The 22,599-nt window shown below is 39.0% G+C and overlaps 1 protein-coding gene across 2 annotated transcripts in view; it reads left to right on the plus strand.

Moving 5' to 3' along the window:
• The first annotated feature begins 6,058 nt into the window (after positions 1-6,058).
• Positions 6,059-22,599, plus strand: part of SLC25A38 (solute carrier family 25 member 38) — a 42,455-nt gene continuing 25,914 nt past the window's right edge. Inside the window, exons 1-6 of one of the 2 annotated variants that reach the window (XM_075182716.1) lie at positions 6,059-6,372; positions 6,674-6,755; positions 8,793-8,972; positions 9,769-9,937; positions 12,740-12,906; positions 16,574-17,584. In XM_075182716.1, coding sequence (XP_075038817.1) covers positions 6,191-6,372; positions 6,674-6,755; positions 8,793-8,972; positions 9,769-9,937; positions 12,740-12,906; positions 16,574-16,687 — 894 coding nt within the window. In that variant the 5' untranslated portion in view covers positions 6,059-6,190 and the 3' untranslated portion in view covers positions 16,688-17,584. Of the gene's footprint in view, positions 6,373-6,673; positions 6,756-8,792; positions 8,973-9,768; positions 9,938-12,739; positions 12,907-16,573; positions 17,585-22,599 lie in introns of those variants that run through there. The other variant, XM_075182714.1, reaches the window with a different exon arrangement.

The raw sequence follows: 22,599 nt of genomic DNA on the forward strand, positions 1-22,599 counted from the left end.
CGTGGAAGGGCGTATCCAGCCGCAACACGTGGCAATAACAGTTATTACACTTTTGTATACATTCGCACAAACACACACACTTGTAAATAGTACACACTAATCATAGTTGCAACACATAGTTATTTATGTCGAAATATAGTAGTGTTTATGTGTAATATTATAAGTTATATGCATATTAGTGATACATATGGTTCAGGTTAAAGGAAATGTGTCATGCCTGATATCATATTAATCCCCTTTACATCAGCAGCTGTCCGGTGCATTCGGCGAAGAGATCGCACATTGCATACTCTAGTTATTGATGTTAGGGAATAAACCTTTAATATGATGCTGACTATAAAATGCTAATAGACTAGTTGTAACTGGAGTCTAGGCGGGAACAAAGGAGCACATCCCCTGGAGATATGACCCCCACCTATGGATTCTTTAGTTTGAACTAGCCTATGATCTGCAACCCCCTGGACCTTCCTGAAGCCTGGACCAATAGAAGCAAGCCATACCATCTGCATTGTTTTACTGTATTTCTGTTTGCATATAAGCAGTAGCTTTCATCTAGTGTTCAGTCATATAGACCACAGACTTCAGACCTGAATGACTGTTCACTGGATCCAGAGCGCCTGCGATAAGTAACGGCTGTACTTATTATTATTTCACTTGAATTATTCTGCTACTTTTTGAGAATAAATATTTGTGCGTTGGAAACACAAATCGAGATTCGACAGTTGTTATTGGATAGCGACAAAACGTGCATAACAGGAACGGGGCCATATCAAAATCTGATTTATTTGAGGAACAAATGCTACTTTCCTTTACACAAATATGAGACAAATTTCACCTCCCTGCTCAGGAATTCTATAAATATTTGCAGATTAGGCACTGGTTTATTGCCCTCCCTAGACAGGGCTTGGAAGTGACTTATGCCTCGGCCCTAATATACACGAGATTAACAAAGGGATCCAATAGGTCAGGTATTACTTTTTGGTATAAATGTCTCTTCCCTATCCTACCGGAAACTAAGACTAGAATCCAGTTACGATGGGAAGCGGATCTCGGTATTACGCTAACCAACGAACATTGGAAAAAAGTTTTTGTTAATTCTTTCCGAATGTCTAAATGTATGACTCATACGGAAATGATGGTGAAACTAATTAATAGGTTGTACCTTACTCTGACCCGTCTACATAAAATGTGGCCTGCACAATCAAAATTTTGTTGGAGGCAATGTGGCCTGCCAGGGGATGTAATGCACATATTCTGGAACTGCACCCTCATCCAGACATTTTGGGAGCAGGTTTTTGAGTTGGCCAATAAGGTCACTTCTCAAAGGCTGGATCCTGCTCCGGAGATAGCTCTGCTACATCATTTTCCCCCTCAGACTAGGTATGTGTTTGGTCATATTTTAATTGCTGCAAGAGCCTCTTTGGCACAAAACTGGAAGTCCCCCACTTCACCCTTGTTATATAGGTACAATATAGCTTCTAGATGGAGACGGTGGGTATGCCTTATTCTTCCTCCCCTTCCTCACCCCTAATGAAGTGGTTTGCCTGGCACAAGTACATCACAGAAGGTGAAGGGGCGAATTCAGCCCAACCTGATTCGTTGCTCTTCCCTCCCCCGTTCTTATTGAATGAACCCCCATTGGGGTCCACATAGTTTTCTCCAAACAGTTGAGTAATTGAGGATATGCTCTCCCCGCTTCTAATACATAAGCGTCCTACAGAGTGTATAGATATCTCTATATTTTGTACTGTAATTTTGGCTTTGTGTAATGTGTTCCTCCCCACTATGTACCCCCCCCTTCCCTTCTTTTTTTTTGTCCTTTCCACCCATCCCCTTCTCTATCTTTCTCTACCACTTAAACTTTGAAGAAAAATAAAAATATTATTGAAGTTAAAACCAGCTGTTTCACTGAAAACACACACACAAAAAACTCTGGATAAACTTAAGAGAAGTTAACACTTAGCTTGCAATAGGACGTTTATCTATGCTTTAAAACCAAATCTGATTATTTTACAAGTTTTAACAGGCACTACAAAACATCAGACTGTCTTTAGCCTACTGTCTTCACAAAACAGTCTTATTTACACATATTCATATTTATTCACACCTCTGTCTCCAAGGTGATAAAGAAATTAAATGTCCAGCAATTATTGCAATAGAGCTGAGTGGATAGCCCCAGAATGACAGAAGTACGAGACAGATATACCATGTCATTTTATCATATATGGAACAAACAATTCACTGATCAATAATATTAACATAGCTAAAGTAAGGTTTGCAATTCTAACAACAGATGAAGTATTTTACACATAGACAGCAGGACAGTTATTAATTCTTAAGTAGCTTTCTTACCAGACCCGTCCTCTGGAAGCTTAGCTCGATGTATTTCCAATATTCTCAAGTTACAATGTACAATATTCAGTGAACCAATAGTATTTTCATGATAGACACATTTAGTTTAACAGTTGGAAACCATCAGGATATATATATATATATATATATATATATATATATATATATATATATATATATATAAAAAAAAACCTCAAACCTTTCAGTTTTTAAGGGAGAGATGAAACATGAGAATGCTATAAGCTGCGCAAAGGCTGTATCAGGTTTTTTTTTCTGCTGTTTGAAATTTATGCAATTTTGACTGCTCATATCACTTATTAACAACAATAACATTTTAACTGTCTTATTTTTCACTTTACTCTTATAAGATAATTTTATCCCTCGTTACGTCTAGGGTTCAACATTAAAAATATTTAACACATTTTATAACTTTTATTTTTCCTTGCAACCCCCTTCAGAGTTTTATGCAATCAGGATTGAAACTCTACAGACACTGGTGCTACCTTTTTCTCTCCTTAGAAATAACAGACCCTATCCTGACTTAGGGTCTCTATTCATCTAAGGGATGCATCCATCACGAGAAACAGGCATTTCTACTCACATATTAACTTATTAACTTTCCAAATAAAGAATAGTTCACAAAACATCACAATGCCTTCTGCCAGATATAGGTGAACAGCCAATACTGCAAAAGCATTTCATTTAACACATTACATTGCAAGTCACATCTCTTAACTTTGCAAACAACTATACACAGTGTTAAAACACTAAAATGTCTTTTGCCAGTTATGGGTGGCCAGTCCATACTGAAGAAAAGCACATTTTAGCAACATTTAAACTAACAATAGTTTCTTAAGTTTCTGCAGAAACACATTAACAACACATTTAGCAATAAGGTTCTAGATTATTTTACCTATCAGCATCCACACCTACTCTCTCTTCACTCACTACTTCGGTACCTCGATACACTTCGGAGCACAGATATATTTAACACATTTAACACATCTGATACTCACCAGTGCAGAGGAGTGCAGGGCATCAACGTCTCCTCCTTGTCGAAGCAGTCATGAAGAGAGTAAAGTGTGGTATGTGACACCCGTAGGACGAATGCCCCCAGCTTGTATAAGATTTTTCTATTCTTCTTCTTTAAATAATAAATGAGATGAGCAGGTGTCCAAAATATAATATTTCTATTTTTTATTAAAAAGATATTATGCAGACACAGCCATACTGGACGAAGCAGACATATGCCCAGTGTCTCAAATGCCAATTGACAATCTATATTTGATTAGGTCATTCTTTTATAGAAAATGTTACTCATTATTACTTTAATAAACACCTTCCCAGCTTACATCTCTATCATTAAAGTGACAAGTTCTTGGAGGGGCCTTTTGGAAGGGTCGGCTTGACCTTATTTGGAGCCAATATTTCTTTGCCCTTATATTGTGAAATGAAGATCACCTGACAATTATATAACTTGTTGTTCTTCTCTGTATTGTGCAATATGTGTTTTTTCGTTCTCTTAAAAGCACAAACACGTAAAATTCAAGTTCATTAGTTCATTCTATTGAACTAATTGGTAATATAGGGTTTTTGTTAATTATTACTTCGACAGTGCATTTCAAATTATACATTGGTGCCTGCACCTCTAATTGAAATACATTTTTACAATAAATTATTTCTACATGATCCAGCCACAAATAAGTTATTTATCAGTGATCCAGTCACACCCATTAATACCTGCCCAATGCTTTTTTTTTTTACATCTGGCGAACATGAGCTTTGAATCTCTGCGCTACAACATCATGGTGCGTTGGAAAGACAGCTGCACATTTTTATGTGCAGTCACACAACTGGAACATGGATGATGCCATTTGTTTCAAGCCCTGTATTCCCTGCATGATAGAGAAACAGTGGGTCTAAGACCCACATTACTTCTCATAGTCAAAATGAATAATAATGTAACTGTTTGTTTCAGCTATAATTGGAACTGGTATGTCAGTTCCAGTTAGATCAAACAACCAGTCACTATAAAAATAAAATATATGTGTAGTTTCTCCCAGTGTTTTTTTTTTTTTACCTACTGGGGGCCATTCTAATGATAAATTATAGAAGTTAATTGAATAATTTCTTACTCCTAGCCTCTATAAAGTTCTTAAACAAATGAAAATTGTCCATATAAGTTTTCTTTAAACAAACAGGAGGAAAAGAGGAACATAATTAAGAATATATCTGGGGGGGGGGGGGGGTAATTTGAGTTCCTACCTAAGTGTTTAAGTTGTATGTCTCTTAAGATACATGCAGCTCAAGATATTGGACCTGATTCATTAAAGAAAGTAAAGCACAAAAATTAGGAACTTTGACCTTTGGCAAAAGCATGTTGCAATGCAAGTGGTGCAAATGAGTTTATTATTTTGAACATAAGGAACATACTGGCTGTTTTTTCATGTAGGACGCAAATACTTGATAGCTTTATTTTTACACTGACATTAAACGTTAATCTGGGACATGCTCTACCCCAATTATAAATCTGTCATGGCATTTTAAATTTATCTCCCCTTCTAATACAACATGGTTTTGCCAAGGTTCAAAGTTACTTATTTGTTTGCTTTATTTTCCATAATGAATCATTTCCATTGTGTTCATGATATGCTTTATCGTATCTTGATGCTGCCTACTAAGTGCAACCAGGGCGGCAATGGCATTTCCATCAGCCATTTCCGGAAATTTGCGCATGCCACCCCATATATTTTTTTGGCGAAAGCAGGCTGGCTCCCAGGTAAGTGTGGCACCCTTCTGCCGAAACTTAAGGGCTTGCTGAGCTGAACTGACACTGGATACACCACTCAAACGTAGTAGTGCCACACACTAAAGTGCTGAATTTTACTAATTAACTTATCACCCCAACCATCAACTGGCACTAGGGAGGTCGAAAAGAGCACCAGTGCTATCAGCACAGGTCTAGTTTTCAGCAAGATGGTGTATGCTTTTTTTTGTGTGGTTGCGATCCCCTAGGATTCAGTCCTGTGCTGACCAGGCCCACATTGATAGTCCCCCCTGTTACAGTGGGCCCATCTCAGCCTGTCAAAGCCTGGTGGTAGGCATTTGCCCCGCACACTAGCTGTAACAATGGCTATGAGTGGTTGTTGGATCAATTTTGGGCATGTTTTTATTTAAATTGATTAATTTTACGCGTATATACATGTATCTTTAAACCAGGGTCGAGAACATGTAAAAAATATGCCTGTAAAAAACGTATTGTGAGCCTCCCAGACATTGCAGGACAGTAGTCAAATATTGTGTAACCAGCACTTGCTCTGCAGTCATGATCATGCAAGGTCAAACTCGATTGACCCCACCAACCTAAGATCACTTCAGTAAATGCAAATAGATGGAGTATGCCGCTTCCCGACTGCAGGCACAAGTAGGTATGGGCCCAGTGGAAGCAATAAGTTTAAATATCTGTTTCCATACTTTTCCTGGTGCTAAAAAAAACAAACCCATTACTAACATTTTAACGCCATAGCATTATCTGCCTGACAAATTAAAAAGGTATTTTCGTATAACTAGCACGTAGTAAAAATGCTAAAACGTGGTCAAGAAGCTACAAAGTAAATGGTTAAGTGAGTGGTAAAGAAAAGCCTTCCAGTTATTTCAAGAAGAACAATCACGTGGTTCACGGATGTCAAAATGATTCCGGTCATATGACTCTGATGTCATCAAAAGTCCTTTTCTCCCGCATAGGAACTACTATCTGGCGACCCGTTGGTTGTTACAGTTCGTCAAATAATAGGTTCTGTTATTGCTGCTGAAATGGTGACATAGTATCGCAGACCACATGAACGAGATGACGGGGGAAACACTGGTTTCTGGAAACCGGCTCAACTCTCTCTTTCAGATACACCCGGTCTTTAAGGCGTTCGTTTGCGGCTCACTGAGCGGTACTTGTTCCACTCTCCTCTTCCAGCCTTTGGACCTGTTGAAAACACGACTGCAGACACAACAACTTTCTTCTACAGGGTATACAAAAAACATTACTTGTTATGAGGCGGAGTGGATTATTAATCGAGGGATTGATTTTATAATGTGTACAATGAGGCGTCTAGTTTTTTTTTTTGTTTTGTTTTTTTAATTTCGTCTACTTAAATGTTATCTCATACGTGTGTGTCAACATAGAAATGTATTCCGACTCTGTTATACGGGTTGCACATGAGATAATGTGACGAGTTAAGAAAGGTATTTTTAGGCACATAAGGCAGATTCCTTGCTGTGGATTCATATTAACGACTTTAATCAGTACTAATACTTTACTTTCCTCCAGGAGAAATGTTGGGATGATGCATCTTTTCTTCAAAGTAATTCGTAATGAAAACTTTTTTGGGTTATGGAAAGGGGTCTCCCCGGTAAGTAAAGTTAACCTCTTTCAGAAATCTTTATACTATTATCTCCTGCTGCCCGGGTTGGGTACCTTCAATCGATACAGACAACGCCGACATCCGTATCCCCAACATGAGGACAATGAACCCGTAATGCCTAACACAAGTGTAATCGTGGCTCTTTCAAGGGCCACACTGTGATTTCTGCTTTTAAAGTGGTAATTTAAGGAGCTCTGGACAGGACAATGTAGTAGACTTTGTAAACAACATTATCTAGCCAGCGGCACCTTAACAGCAGGAATCACAGGGGCATATTCAATTAGCTTTCTGGTTCGCGGTAACGAGTGTTACTGCGAATCCTACGCAGTATTGCCATTAATACAGTACCGCATTAACGCAGATTTTCCTACGCAACCCTATGGGCTGCGAACGAAAATCCACGTTATTGCGGTACCGTGGATTGACTACGCGTCCCGTTCCGGCGCGATCCCGCGGACCGGAAAGCTAATTGATTATGCCCCACAATGTGGCCCTTGAAAGTGACATGATTGTAGCGTGCATGGAGGTTGATTCATCGGAATAGTTGCAGGTCTTTTTTTTCAAGCTGCCACTATTACTACTGTGTTGGGAATTACAGGTTCGTTGGGGATACAGATGTTGGCATTGTCAGTATTGATATAAAGACTACCACCGCTGCTGGACTGCTGCTACCCAGCTAGATTTTCTGGGTGCTCATGCAGAATTGTATAATCTGTTTGATCAGGGTGCAAAATAATGGAATGCCACCTCCGAAATGCATTATATAGTTCGTTTTCAGTGCAGTACAACTGTGTGGTTCCCTAGGGGCCTATTTATGATTCTTTTTTTTTTTTTTTCTTCATGAAAATCCCCCGAAAACAGCTGTTTTTGAGCGACAGCTGTACATTGAAGTAACATGCACATTTATTAACAGTGCATCGCAGTAGATATCTGCTGCTTTGTATTTCTCTTCGAACTAGAGCAGTCCCCATAGATGTCTATAGGGACTGCTATATTGCACATTATAACAAGTTCCAAAAATGTAAACTTGTTCACGTTAATGTACTCCAGCTCATCTTGGCGTACATTGTGAGATATGTTTGTGCGCTTGCCCAAGGTTTTCTGATGGAGCATGCTCACGTGGACTTTTAAGACTACAGTGGATCACACAGTAGTCTTTGGGAGAGAAGATCCAGTGAAAAGGTGAGCAGTTTTTCGTGACTTCAGTTCCTGTTGAAGATTTTAAATAAGTATACATGTTATTTCAATCCTTATCTTTGCGATGAGGATTGAAATCAATTGTGTATAAAATGCGGAGGTACATAAATAGGGACCTAGTGTGTCGGCACAAAATCATCCTGTACGTGCACCGTTCCAGTGAGTTTGCATCTGCAGTGTTCTTAATAAGAGCAATTAAAAGTGCCTCCTTTGATGTGCATTCCATTTCCTGCATCTTTGCATTGAGAGGAGGACAGAAAGCAGAGGAATGGTTTCCTTCTTTTTTGCCAATGGAAATAGCTAAAAAGAAATCTTATGGTGGACTGCAGTTTAATTGCTATACATTATGTGTATTAATTTACAGTGTGTGAAACACTGTGAACCACTGTATATACTCTACTTTTCTTTCTTTGTATGGCAAGCAAACTGCTTGAATAGATGAAAAATGTTTTTTTTCCAATGTAAAAGTCTAGTTCCAAAAAAAAATGACAGTAGTTGTTTATGAAGGGAGGCAAACTTGGTCTACTTAGGAAGTTAAATAAATATTACACATTTAGTACTGTTTTTGATTTATGATAAGAAACAGCATACTATTTGTTAATTTTTTAAATTATAGGGAATATTTTTTTAGATTAAATTTACCCAGTACAAAGCAAGTGTTTATGTATTTATCATCACTAACGTGTTTTTGTTTTGTTTTTTCCTTCCCCCTCTCCAGTCTTCTTAAACAAATGACATTTTTGTTTTAGGCAGAAGCCTGCATTATTTTAGAATGATAATTTTGAAATGTTGCATATGGTATTACAGATTCTTCTCATGTTTTGACAGTCCTTCCTACGCTGTATTCCTGGTGTTGGTCTCTACTTCAGCACCCTTTATTCATTGAAGCAACACATTTTCACAGGAAAGGAACTTGCTCCTCTGGAATCCATTCTTTTGGGAGCAGGATCCAGGACAGTGGCAGGAGTTTGCATGCTACCCTTCACAGTAGTAAAGACTCGATATGAGGTAAGTCTCAAGCCCCATTATAAATACAAAACAGCCTTTAAAAATAGAAGATGTTAATTGGTCAATTCAGGACCTGGGGGGGGGGAATAATTATGAATGGGAGTGTGTGTGGTGGTCTAGATTCTCTTTTTGTTTGAAGGTTTTATTATGAACAGCACACAAAAGTATTGGGTTGATTATTGTGAAAGCATGATGCCTCAATTGATAAACATGGGCTTGATTTTTATTTATTGTTTTATTTTGTGTATTTCTTTATTCCTTTTTTTCTGTGAAGCATATTATGGCGGGTAATTCAATTGACCACGTTACTCTCACGATTACTTCGCTAATAATGTGCATTATTACCATTAGCACAGTAATTTCAACGCTGACTTTTGCATCTCTGAGAGATGTGAGCAGAAATACCTGTTAGTACGTAATTTTAACGTTAATAGTGCGTGGGCCGTGTAACTCTCAAGAGTAAGGTGGTCAATTGTATTTCCACCTATTTGGATGCTGTGACTGTTACTTGTTACACGCTTGATTGCATGGTTCACTATAGTTGCATGTGAAATATATATATGTAGTAAGTGTATCATCAGTATTGTGGGCACCTATGTCTGAATCTATTATTAATTCCTTGCATATGATACCACTACATAGCATTAATACATATTAATATATGAATAATAATAAATAAAAATTATTTAAAAAATATTAATACATATAATTAATACCATTACATAGGTAACCACTTGGAGATTGAATTTGCAGCCTGCCAAAATGCTAACCTGTGCCCCTCTAATCTTTCTTGTAGAGTGGTAAATATGCCTATAAAAGTGTATTTGGTGCACTGGGGAACATATACAGAACTGAGGGTCCTCGTGGTCTCTTCAGTGGTCTAACTGCCACCTTGCTACGAGACGCTCCTTTTTCAGGCATCTACCTGATGTTTTACACCCAAACCAAAATGTTTGCCATAAATAGTAAGTAGATTACAATACACGTTTTTTTGATTGTGTGATAATTTGTTTTTCATGGTGTGAGGGTTATTTCTATTTCTTTGTGGCTTAAGAAAATATAATGGAGTTAAAAGCATGCATGCTGTATATACACAACTGTATGGGGCAGATTCAGTTAGGAGCGAAGTACCATGTCCAAGGTCATAGTGCACCTTTTTTTTTTTTTTGTTTTTTGTCTCATCTATAAACTCCCAACAATGCTCTACCTCATTACATTCCCTTCACTAGATGAGTTTATTAAGGTGGATACTGCATAGGGAGGATATCTTGGTAATTTTGTCTGCTTCCCAGATAGATTAGAACCATATATAGTCAGTATGTGGGTTGATACAACAGGATCCTTACTAATGCTTTCAGGTGTATAATTTCTGACCCTGTTTTACCCAGTCCATTTATAAAATTTGCGAGGGAACGAACACATTTTATATCTGATATTGTAAAAGATTTATGAAACATTGGTTATAACTAAAACTTGGTCGGCTGAAAGTTTTGACTAGGTAGTGAATTTGGATATATATTGCTTGTTTGGTAAATATGACATGGGGCAGAGTTTTCATATATGTAACAAACCTGTTCATGACCTGTCCAGTGGGAGGATTTCTGAAGATTTTTAGTATGGGTAAATATACATGGAGAAAAAAGATGCCGGTTAAGTCCTTATTGAGTTTTGCTATAAGCTATCTGTACTAAAATGCAATCAAAGCAAGTAAAGAAAATGTGGTTAACCTCATGGATTATTTTTTAACTACCCAGCTATAAGAGCCATGAAACTAGTGGTCTTGGGAAAGAGAGCCTATTTCTTTCTATTTTAAAATACAACCATTCCAAAATTGTAGAAGTACCAGCTAGAGCGGGTCTTTGCTGGTCTTGCCAGTACCTAATGAAACAGATATTATACATAATGTACAGGTGAGGGGGCATTTAGTGAATGGTAACATTTTACCTGATTTTTAATTAAGTTTTGTAATGGAGCTACATAAAATGTTAAACTTTGCCCTTCTAATCACCATAGGGAAGCACTGAAGTTTGTAGACTGGGGCAGTGTACTCTTAAATGAAAGCACAGAGACAAAATAGAATGTGTTTAAAATGTTAAACAAATACTATTGTAACTGAATACCATATGGCAACATGTCTAGAGATAAAAGGAAATCGGTGTGGATAAATTAGATTGTAGATGATGAGGTAAAATATCATTTAAATTGTTAAAAATAGTAGCGACTGAAAAATAGTGATAGAAATACAAGGGATTTGTCAAAAGGTGTAAAAAGGAAATCCAGTAAATAAAGAAGATTTAAAGTTAAGAAATTAATTTCTTAAAGATAGCGGGTCTAATCCCTGAACCTTTTTCAAATACAGAAAAGCTATGAAAAACAAAATTGACAATATTGGGCCAAGTGATTAAACTAGAAAGAATAATTGTAGCGGACCAACAGAAAGCTGGCCTCTATTTATTTCTTCCTGATTTCTGAATACTTAACCCCCCCCCCCCAGACAAGAAGTTGTGTAACCATTGCCTGGGCACTCCATTAAGCCTTATTTATGTAACACAAGTAGAGGTACCTTTTATGCCTAAACACGATTAAAATAAAGCTGACTCTAAAGGAACTAAATTCAGTAATTCATAGATTACTATCTCTTATATTTATGGATTCTGTCATAAACATGTTTGTCCTTTAAGGCTGTTGAAAACCAGGTGTGGTACCAATCTTGCTAAAAAGAAAACAAAATCTGAACTACAAACTTTTAGGTTTGTGAGCCCGACTTCAGTCATGGGTAGATTATGCTATTCAAAAGCAATTTGTAGAATGTAATTTGATAACCGTGTCAGTATGGTTTGTGACAGATGGGTCATAACTGATTTTGCTAAAGAGTTCAATACTGTTCTACGTAATTATTGTTCGTGCAATGTTCGTACTGCAAGGGCAAAATATGTACATGAATAGAGAACTGGATGAAGGATAAGTAGACAAAAAGGGTAATTTTCACACTGGGCTAAAATTATTACTGGTGTATCACAGGGATCACTATTGCCCCTAGTCTTTCAATTTTGTTATCAAAGACCTTGTATATTGGTTAGAGAGTATGTTGTCCATATTTGATGATTACACTAAGCTAGTAGGATATTTAGCTCATAGCAGTATATTAACAGTCTGCAGAAAGATTTACATAAAATGGCAAATACAAATTTATGCAGATAAATATAGGGCTAAGCCGAACACATTGATTTGAATGCAGTTGCAGAAAGTGGACTTGCTGATGGCAAACTGAGTAACTGTACACAGTTCAAAGCAGTGGCTGCAAAAGCGAATAAAATCGTGCATAAAAATGGGAATAAGTGCACCTATTGCACACATCGTATGACTAAATTTATAAGTCACTAGTTAGACCACATTTTGAATATGGGTTACAGTTTTGGGCACCTCACTAAGAAAATCAAAGGAGAGCTTGAAAGGGTTCAGAGGGAGACAAGCTCATTAAGTTAATGGAAGGGTGAAATTATAAATAGCATTCAGAAAACCTAAATGTGTGAGCTTTGAATAAATGTATAAATATATTTGAATGGCTGTCCCTCACTATTTCCAGTGAGGGTAAATTGGCAACTGTTGCACTGGGGTTTATATTCTGCCTCCTTCTGGATCAACACAATTAAAATTGAAATGTTTACCTCTTGGGGTTTTATTTTCTTGTTTTTTTCTCTTCAATTTTAAGAACTATGTAATGTACAAACTATGAAAGTGAATCGTTTGTGTTTCTTTTCCTGCAGATAATATTAACCCAACATTTACTCCCCTGATGAATTTCAGTTGTGGCATCATGGCTGGTATTCTTGCATCTGTAACTACTCAGCCTGCTGATGTAATAAAGACCCATATGCAACTCTCGCATGAGAAGTACTGTTGGACTGGTCAAGCTGCTCACTACATTTATCAGGTAACTAGCTTTTTCTACAAATTGTTGTAAAGGTTCACTTGAGTTTTTATTATCCAATTTTACATATATTTAGGTAGAATATAAAAATGTAAAAATATTTTTTAAAACAATTGTGTAAAAAGATGGTGGGGATGTAATTGAAATGTCAACAGTCATAATGTCAACACTGTTAAAATGTTGACATGTAAAATGTGGACAGAGTTCTAAAGTCAACATTCAAAATGTCAACATAAATAAACAAATGAAAACGGCAATTCATGTTTAAAAAAAAAATTGGGGTCAAAAAGCATGAGGTCTCCCTGATTTTTCTATATTTACTATATGACAGCATAGCAGGGAAGCCAATAGCATGGGGTTCCTCTACCATAATGCAAACCAGCATGGGGCTGGATTTCCTTGAGCAGGGGGCTGGATTTCCTTGAGCAGGGGGCTGGATTAGCCTTTAAATTAGGTTGCAAAGAGTTTAGCTTCAATATATATTTATAGTTTTTTAATTTAAGAATAGATTACCTTTTGTGTATATATATATATATATATATATATATATATATATATATATATATATATATATATATATATATATATATATATATATATATATATAATGTTAACCCGTGCATGATACTCATGCATTCTAGTCAAATCAAGATACTTAAGGTCTTAAAAAGTTTCTTGTCATGCGTTTGGGCCTAGCCCAGGCCTCCTCAGGGGAAGATCGTTACTTCCCGACGCAAGCGCCCCTTTTAATGTGTGTTCATGAGGTAAAATTACCTCATGAAAATGAGTTTGACCCCTCAACTCGTAAATTTAGCCTTTACTACCCCTCCCACGGGGGGAAGGGGGGGATGATGGAAGTTAACTGACTTGACTATTCTAATTTTTTTGTCAAATAATGCCAGTATACCAAATTTCAGGTCAATTGGATGAGCCCTTTCTGAGAAAATAGTTTTTTACACACACACACACACACACACACACACACACACACACTAACGCACGCCTCTACACGTGTGTTCATGAGGTAAAATTACCTCACGAAAATGAGTTTGAGCCCTACCAAATTTCAGCCCTTTTTGAATTTTTTTTCCCCACACACACTAGGGGGCATATTCAATTAGCTTTTGGATTCGCGGTAACGTGCCGGAACAGCCGCGAAACGTAATACACGGTACCACAATAACGTGGATTTTCGTTCGCAGCCCATAGGGTTGCGAACGAAAATCCGCGTTAATGCGGTACCGTAATACCCGCAAGAACGCGCACTTTTCGCGGTAACGCGCGTTACCGCGAATCCAAAAGCTAATTGAATATGCCCCTAAGAATTTAGTAGGTCAGTGTATAACTCTGCCCAGCAGGTGGCGCTGCAACTTGTTTTTTTTTTTTTCACACACACACAGACGCCACTAAGCATTTATATATTAGATATATAACATTTGCTCTGTAATTTTGTAGTTTTCAGTGGTTTTAGTTCTAGAATAAATGATCAGTTGCTTATAATTTATATTATGGATCACTGCTGTTTTTTGGGGGGGTGTTTGATTTCACGTTCACTGATATTTTAGGTAGATTTTAATTTGTGAACGAAGTTCCAAGTTGGAAATTCTGGAATTGTAGCTACAGCTTAACATATTTCTCTTCTTTTTTTTTTTTGGGGGGGGGGGGGGGGGGTGCTTTTCTTGACAGTCTGCTTGTGAGTGTACTGCTCATTGTCATTGAACTCTTATCACAACAGCATCATAACAGTTTCTGTGGTAAATGAAATAACTCAGAGGTTGGTGAGTGAGACTACAGTGGGTGATATTATCACCTGTTTTGAGTTTTCACTAATAAAAGATTAATGTTCTTATAACAAGAAACGTAATCGGCACTTCATCATACTCTGGCAGCCAAAATATTGTGATATTGCTCTTTCAGTCTCTAGAACAGCAGCTGCATTAATACACTAATTATTTTCATTTGTCGATTATTATAATGACAGTAGATTTCAGTAGGTTAGCTCCACATGTGCACTTATCTGATTGTCGAGAACATGGTACTGATGATTGATCTATCCATATAATGGTAATCTATAACCTCCACTGCTTGACGATCCATTTCCTGTGTTCTCTACAACACTGAATTTGCAAACATGCGTTTCCAGGTGCAGGTGTGATGAGCTATGCATTGCAACTGACTGATATCCTACTTGTTTAGTGCTCGTTGTACCAGGGTGTTTTTGTTTGTTTGTTTGTTTTTTTGTTTTGTTTTTTAGTTTAAATTGGCTACTCATGCCATAAGTTGACATTTGCTGTCAATTGATCTACAGTGGCTTTCCTGTTTTCCCTTCCAGTTCATGACTGTCATACATAAATATGAAGTGTACATTTCCACCCACTGTTGCCCTTTGATCATTATGATTTTCCTCTTGGAATTCCATTTGGACATCACCTTGGATATCGATGCTCATTAAACATTAGCAGGTTGAGGTGTCTTGGTCACTAAAGTTTCTGCCAAATGCACCCCAACAAACACCCCACTTTCATAGCCACTAAGTTCTTCTATTACAGCCATGCTAGCCATGATTAAAGGCAACCAGAGCAGTCCTGCATTTTAATACATGACCATAGTTGGGATGTAATTTAATTAATTAACACACGGGCCACACCTGTGTTTAACCCCTGCTTTTAATATGCTTCATTTAGCCAGTTGTTCACGTTTTTGGTCTTCATTCAATGGTTGAAGGGTCTTGCACTATCAGGAGGTTGATGTGGCATTGGTGGATTCCTCTGATCATTGTTAAACTGTGGACCCTCTTAGCTGGGTGACTCGAAACTATTTGGAATTTCACCATCTACTGTGTCCCTGCATTCCTTGAGGTGGGGTCAACTTTCCATTGTGGCTAGGTGTCCTTATCCAGATTCCTGTCTCTAGACCTGTTTAAACTGCTTTTTTTTTTTTTTTTTTTATCTGTGTGCTTGGCATTTTAGTGCATGAAAAAAATATAATATTTTTTTACTAGCGTTCGCAAAGTGCGAATGCTACACAGATAATACCGGAAGCGTTCTCATACAATTGTGAACAGAATGTTACCAAACTTTTCACCACTTAATTTGATATAAAAAAATATAATATATATATATATATATATATATATATATATATATATATATATATATATATATATATATATATTATTACGTTGGGTATTGATCGCATTGCAATGGAGTGTACAGAAAATATTGATTACCACCTTCATCCAATTATTTAAATTTAACACTGGGACCGGCATTGGAGGCATGGATTTTAAATGGTGGCTCGGCCTCTGGGACCGGGAATGAGCTAGGAAGGGAGCAACTTTCAGGAATCTAGATGCCCAGAGGAGGGATCAGGTGGGGCCTGTCCCTCAGAGCAACACCCACACTAGGCACAGAGAGAATAGGGGTGCTTTGGATGACAGCCATCCCTATGTTCTTGGGGATAGGTGATTTCCTTTCAGCACCTCCTCCTGGTGTAGCTTCCCAGTTAGGCAAGCCCGCCAGAATGGACTCTGCGGTCATCTTGGGAGCAGTTCTAGGCAGCAGCTCCTTCTCTACATTTGCCCTCTCAGTCACAGGGAAGTAGAGGTGAAGTTATTGGGGTTCTAGTTTCTGTGGGCTTTTCTTTATCCTCTGGTCTGTGTCTTTTGCAGGTTCACATCCTCCTAGATTGTGCAACTGCTTCTGCGTTCTTTCTACCCTCGTGTTTTTGTTTTTTTTGTTATGTCTGCAAAGGAGAGTACATCCAGGGCCAAGCCAGGAAGTAGGACAGTGGCAAACACTTGATCCAGATATCAGAGTTCTTGTCTCTCTGTTGGTGCTACTCGTCTTAAGGTCCCTAGGTTTCGATCCTTTTGTCCCCCATAAGAAGACAAGGGGTAGTTGAGGTGTAACAACCTCTGTAGGGGTCACCTCTTCACCATCTGCAACTTAAAATTGCTGTCTGCAGACACCAGTTTTCCAGGATGTAGGGCTGTGGCGCTTCAGCACAGGTTTCAGGGTCCAAACTCCCAGTAAATGTGCTCTAACCCAGAACCATTTTCAACGTACGGCAGCAGTTCTTGAGGATTTGTCCGTTTAGTCGCTATCAATAATTGTCCGTTGCGATCAATGTGCTTCCAACGCACAAAGAGATTTAATAGCAAGACGTAACATATAACAATTCAGTATTATAAAGTACAGTCGATACTTACGCAGCGCCCTGTATCCAGCATACAGTCATTAAATCCTTAAGCATGTGGTCAAAGTAGACTGAATGATGGTCTCAGTGCCTGGCTTATATACAGTTTGTGGTACATATAAAAACAGTAATGATATCATGGCATTTTTCCATTGGTTCAGGATTTAGGACAGTGTTGTATAATGCAGGTCATAGATCTGTTCAAATGATGCCCTCCAAGGATGGGGGTCAACTCTTCAACAGCTGCCTACGTGTCTTCCTGCCGAAATGCTGGTTTAAACCAGTCTATTAACATTACAAGCACAATATCATTCTGAGCATTAATCCTTTATCATCCATAACTAGCATACGCCAGGTGCGATCGCTTAGCCGAAAGTAGCGGATGTCTGATGGTAAAAAAGTGGATTAGAATGATACTAAACATGATACATTTCCCATATCCTGAACCTTTGATATCAATAAAGGTGGTTTTAACATTATTATATTAAACTATTACATCAAATACATTTGATTATAAAAGAGTATGTGCTGGATCTTTATTAAGGTGTACTATTTACAAATGAATGTGAGTGTAAATGTATGTAGTAGTGTTCGCTAGTGTTCGTGTGTAATACACCCTTCCACGCCATAGTGTGCTATTTGCATATTTTCAGATAAAGCCAATTAAATTGATGGTTATTAATTTGAAACTACTATATCCAATTATTTGACTTTCACACCCTTTGATAGTTTTGTGCACTATCACCTAATTATACTTTCTAATTCAGGATTATAATGCAGTTCTTTGTTAATAATGATACCTGTAATTCTCATCATCATTACAGTCTGTATTTACCTCAACAGAATGCTTTCCACACTTCAACACAGTAGGAACACATCTGACACACATGCCAATTACTATGACACCAAATATAAGAATAAGTAGTTTGCCCATACTAGCGATCATTTCTTGTACCTATTCACCTAGACCTGAGAACCATTTTGCAGGGTTCAACCATAAGAACCATCCTGCTACCTTCTCTTCTATTTCATACATCGAAGAATTATGGTTCTTCAGAAATTCCCAAATTTTTTTATTAAACTTTTTATAACAGCAGATGTGTATAAAGCACAACAGTACATATCACACACAGTATCCAAGTACTAGGAATACAAAATATAAAAGCTCAGATGAGAAAAATAATAAACTCAAAAGAACAACAGAAAACATATAAATATAGTTTTCACAACCAAGTACATTCCAGGAGGAAGTTAAAGATCTACAAGGTGATTATTGAAGTAGAAAGTTTTCCCAATTCCAAAGGTGCATCTTGTACCGTTGTACATATCCAGCGAATAGAGCAAACTGCCATAATTTTTTTATTTTTGTTGGGGGTAAAGGGGGAAGGAGGGAAGGGGATGGGACAGTCCTAGTTGGGTGTGTATCTTTGTCTGAGAATAGGAGAAATAGAGTCATAGAGATTGAAAAAAGAAGGGGAGGGGAAAGCATCTAAGGCTTATAAGAGGCCTGGCATAGAGCTGTTGTTAAAGCTATACCAAGGATCCCACACTTTGTGGAACGTGGGAACTGTGTCATGGAGGAGACTAGTCACATATTCCATGGATGCCGTGTGCCAAGTTCTTTTCATAACACCCTCTCTAGAAGGTTGTGAGGCCTTCTTCCATTCACTAGCTATTTGTAGCTTAGCTGCATTATATATGTGTCGGACCAGCTTATCTGATGCCTTAGTAATGCCCTTGATAGGTTGGTATAGAAGCACGGAGAGTGGATTCTTAGGCACATTGATTGAGGTAACCTGTCGGACCAGTGATATTACTTCGTCCCCAGAAATTCCCGTTTTAATTGTAAGTTTTTGTCCATTTTTCGGTCAATAACTTCTTTTGGTCATCTGTATTGGTGATGTATGTGCAACATTTGACACCAAATTGGGTGGCTAACATCACACAGTATCCACCAGTAATAGATGTGAAATAATTTAACACTAACCTATGGTGCACAAACTCCTTTTTATAAACCTGTAGCTCCTTACCCGTATACTTGAAAGTGTCGTCAAATATCTCGGTGATATTGTCTTTTAATTTTGCCAGAACCTGCATATAATGAGGTACCCTTGACGTGGGATGCAGGCTTAAGTCTTTTGATCAAAATATGAACTAATACCTCATGTTTTAATTTTGCTAGACACACACAGATATGCAGTTTAAAGGATAAGCGCTGACCACTTTCTTTCTGTTTTGTACTGATTGTTCTAACAACTTCTCCTCCAACTCCACTTCATCATTATCACTACCGGACCCTCTCTCCATCATCTGTCCACCATCACAAGAGTAGAATGTCCTAAAAAGAACAAAAATTAGAAAAATCCTGGATGTAGTAGAGTAGAAGAACCGCCACTCCATGCTGGGATGATAGTCTGGACAACGTCCTTGGCTCAGGTGTCAGTAGCTGCAGTCTTTAGGTCTCCCGGAACAGGTTCACAAGTGACAGATCTGTGGTGTCGGTCTCTGCTTTGTCTTGTACCATCTCCGGACTGTTGACTTTCCTGCATTGAGTAGAATGGACCCAAGTGTCTTTCTGCTACTTTCAGAGATGTGGTGCTGGTCAACAACACTTTGTACGGGCCTTCCCACCGGTCTGTTAAACAATCTGAGCGCAAGAAATTGCAGATCATGACATATTCCCCAAGTTCAACATCTTGGCAGTTTGTTTCTGGCATACCAGGTGAAAGCATTTTTAGTTTCTGTTGTTTTAGCTGTTTGCTCATTTTTGAGATATTGCACAGTCACTTCATTATTGCACTTTAAATCATCCTGTGGACCTATGATCAAATGAGGTCTGCCAAAAAGTTTCTCAAAGGGGGGCAGATTAAGAGGAGGTCTGGAAGTGGTTCTGATGCTATGGAGGACTAGTGGAAAAGCTTCTGGAAACGCCAATTCAGTTTCAGCCATTATCTTACTCAGTTTGTTCTTAATGGTATTGTTGGTAATTGGATGAAGTCAATTTGTATTACGTGAAAGGGTCTCTCTGTAGGGGGGATATGGGATGGCTCAGTTGGTATTGTCTTCCCGACATTTTTCACAGGTAAGACAAGACATTGCCTTCTTTCTGGCTTAAGAGGAAAAGCCTGGTGCACACCAGTATATGCTCTAACCAGCTTACACATACCTTCTTTACCCAGTTGAGTCAGACCATGTGCTGCCTCAGCTAGGCCTGGGAAATATGCTCTGGGATCCACGGGCCTACCTTGTCCATCTGTCAAGAGTCCAGAGAACTCTTGACCACATCCCTTCGCCTTGCATTTCAATTAATTTTTGTGTGTTTGTCATCTGGAAAACCATTTTGTCAGTTGACATGTTTACAGATAACCCTGCTGCCCACCTGGCAGCTTCATCTGCCCTGCTATTTCCCACTGATGCCGGGTCTTCTTCATATGTGTGGGCTTTGCACTTGACAGCTACTGCCTTCGATAAATGTATTGCTGGCAAGAGTCCTTTTATGTGCTGTGAGTGTGCTACTGGTGTGCCTGCTACTGTCATAAAGTTTCTAAGACGCCAAAAGCCCCGAAATCATGCACTACCCCGACAGCGTACCTTTAATAAGTGTATATATTAGCTGATTTACCCACTGCCAACTCGCACTCTCTCCTTAGTGCCATGAGTTCGGCCACTTGGGCTGTGTGAGGTGAGCCAAGGGGTTCAGCTTCTAGAACATCCTCATCTAGAATAGCATAACCAGTAAATAGTTCTCCTGTGTCTGTCTGTCTACAAAATCTCCCATCCGTGTAAAACGTAAAATCTACATTTTCTAAACAAATGAATCTCCTGATATTTGACCCTCTACTCTCTGGAATGCTCATAAGGCGGTCATTAGAGGCCACCTAATGGCTTCGGCAGCAAATGCCAAAAGGGCTAGAGCGGCCGAGACTGTGTCTCTCCACGGCCCTCCACCAGTTGGAGGAACAACATAAATCTAATCCTGACCCTGCTTTATTCGAACAGATGGCTTCTGTGAGGGGTGAACTTAACTTGCTTCTCTCCCACCAAGTGGCCAACAAGCTGAAATGGCTGAACCAACGCTTTTACGAAAAGGGTGATAAGGCGGACAAGCTCTTGGCCACTCTGCTATGGACCAAAGTCTCGGCCCGTAATCTTATGGCTATTAGGGATTCCTCCGGAGTTCTGGTCTATGACCCAAAATTAATCCGCTCAGAATTCCAGAACTATTATCTAAAACTGTATAATCTCCCTCAACCCCCCCAACACCTCGGCCCATCGGGAACAGGCAGAGCGTATAGATAAGTTTCTGGAAGACGCTCGCCTTCCGAAGCTTACTCCCCAGGCTGCAGATCGTCTTGGTGAACCCATCTCCTTAGAGGAGGTAGTGCAGGTTATTAAGGCTCAGAAAACAGGAAAGGCACCTGGTCCTGATGGGTTTTCGGCAGCCTACTATAAGAAATTTGCTGCCCTTCTAGCCCCTCAACTCTCCACTCTTTTTAACTCTATTCTAAAGGGCAAACCCTGGCCTAAAGAATTTTCTGGAGGCTCGGATAACCCTGATCCACAAGAAGGGTAAAGAAGTCCATAATTGTGCTAGTTATCGCCCAATATCCCTCCTTAACAACGACTTAAAACTATACGCTAAGATCCTGGCCAATCGCTTAAACACTGTACTCCCCGGATTAGTTCACTATGATCAGGTGGGGTTTGTCCCTGGTAGGGAGGCCAGGGATAATACAAGGAGAACTATTGACCTCATTCACATACTTAACACTAGGAAAACTCCCTCCATTATTTTATCCTTGGATGCCGAAAAGGCCTTCGACAGGATCTCCTGGCAGTTCATGACTCATACACTCAAGCATTGCGGTCTGTCTAGGGCAGGCCTGTCCAACCTGCAGCCCTCCAGGTGTTGTGAAACTACAAGCCCCAGCATGCTTTGCCAGTAGACAACCAGTTGATAGCTGGACGGGCATGCTGGGACTTGTAGTTTCACAACACCTGGAGGGCCGCAGGTTGGACAGGCCTGGTCTAGGGATTTCTTGTCGGGGTCCAAGCCTTGTATTCTCATCCCTCTGCTAGGGTTATGGTTAGTGGTTCTCCTTCTGATCCCGTTCCAATAAGCAACGGCACCCGCCAACGATGCCCACTATCCCCTTTAATTTTCGCCTTCGTCATTGAGCCTTTGGCAGCCACTATCCGAGCCTCCCCAGATATCCGAGGAGTGGAGACAGGGCCTCTGGAGAGTAAGCTTTCACTGTTTGCTGACGATATACTCCTCACGCTCCAGCAGCCAAGAATATCTTTGCCCAACCTGTTCTGCCTCCTCTCGAGGTATGGCGACCTGTCCGGGTATAAAATCAATATAACTAAATCCGAAGCCCTATTTCTTAATGTGCCCTCACAGGACTGCTGTGATCTCACCTCCCATTTTCACTTTAGGTGGCAGAAGAAAAAATTAAAATACCTGGGAGTATATATAACCACCTCATATGAATCCCT

The sequence above is a fragment of the Mixophyes fleayi genome, chromosome 8 (genome assembly GCF_038048845.1).
Source record: "Mixophyes fleayi isolate aMixFle1 chromosome 8, aMixFle1.hap1, whole genome shotgun sequence".
In the NCBI taxonomy this organism is placed as follows: Eukaryota; Metazoa; Chordata; class Amphibia; order Anura; family Limnodynastidae; genus Mixophyes; species Mixophyes fleayi.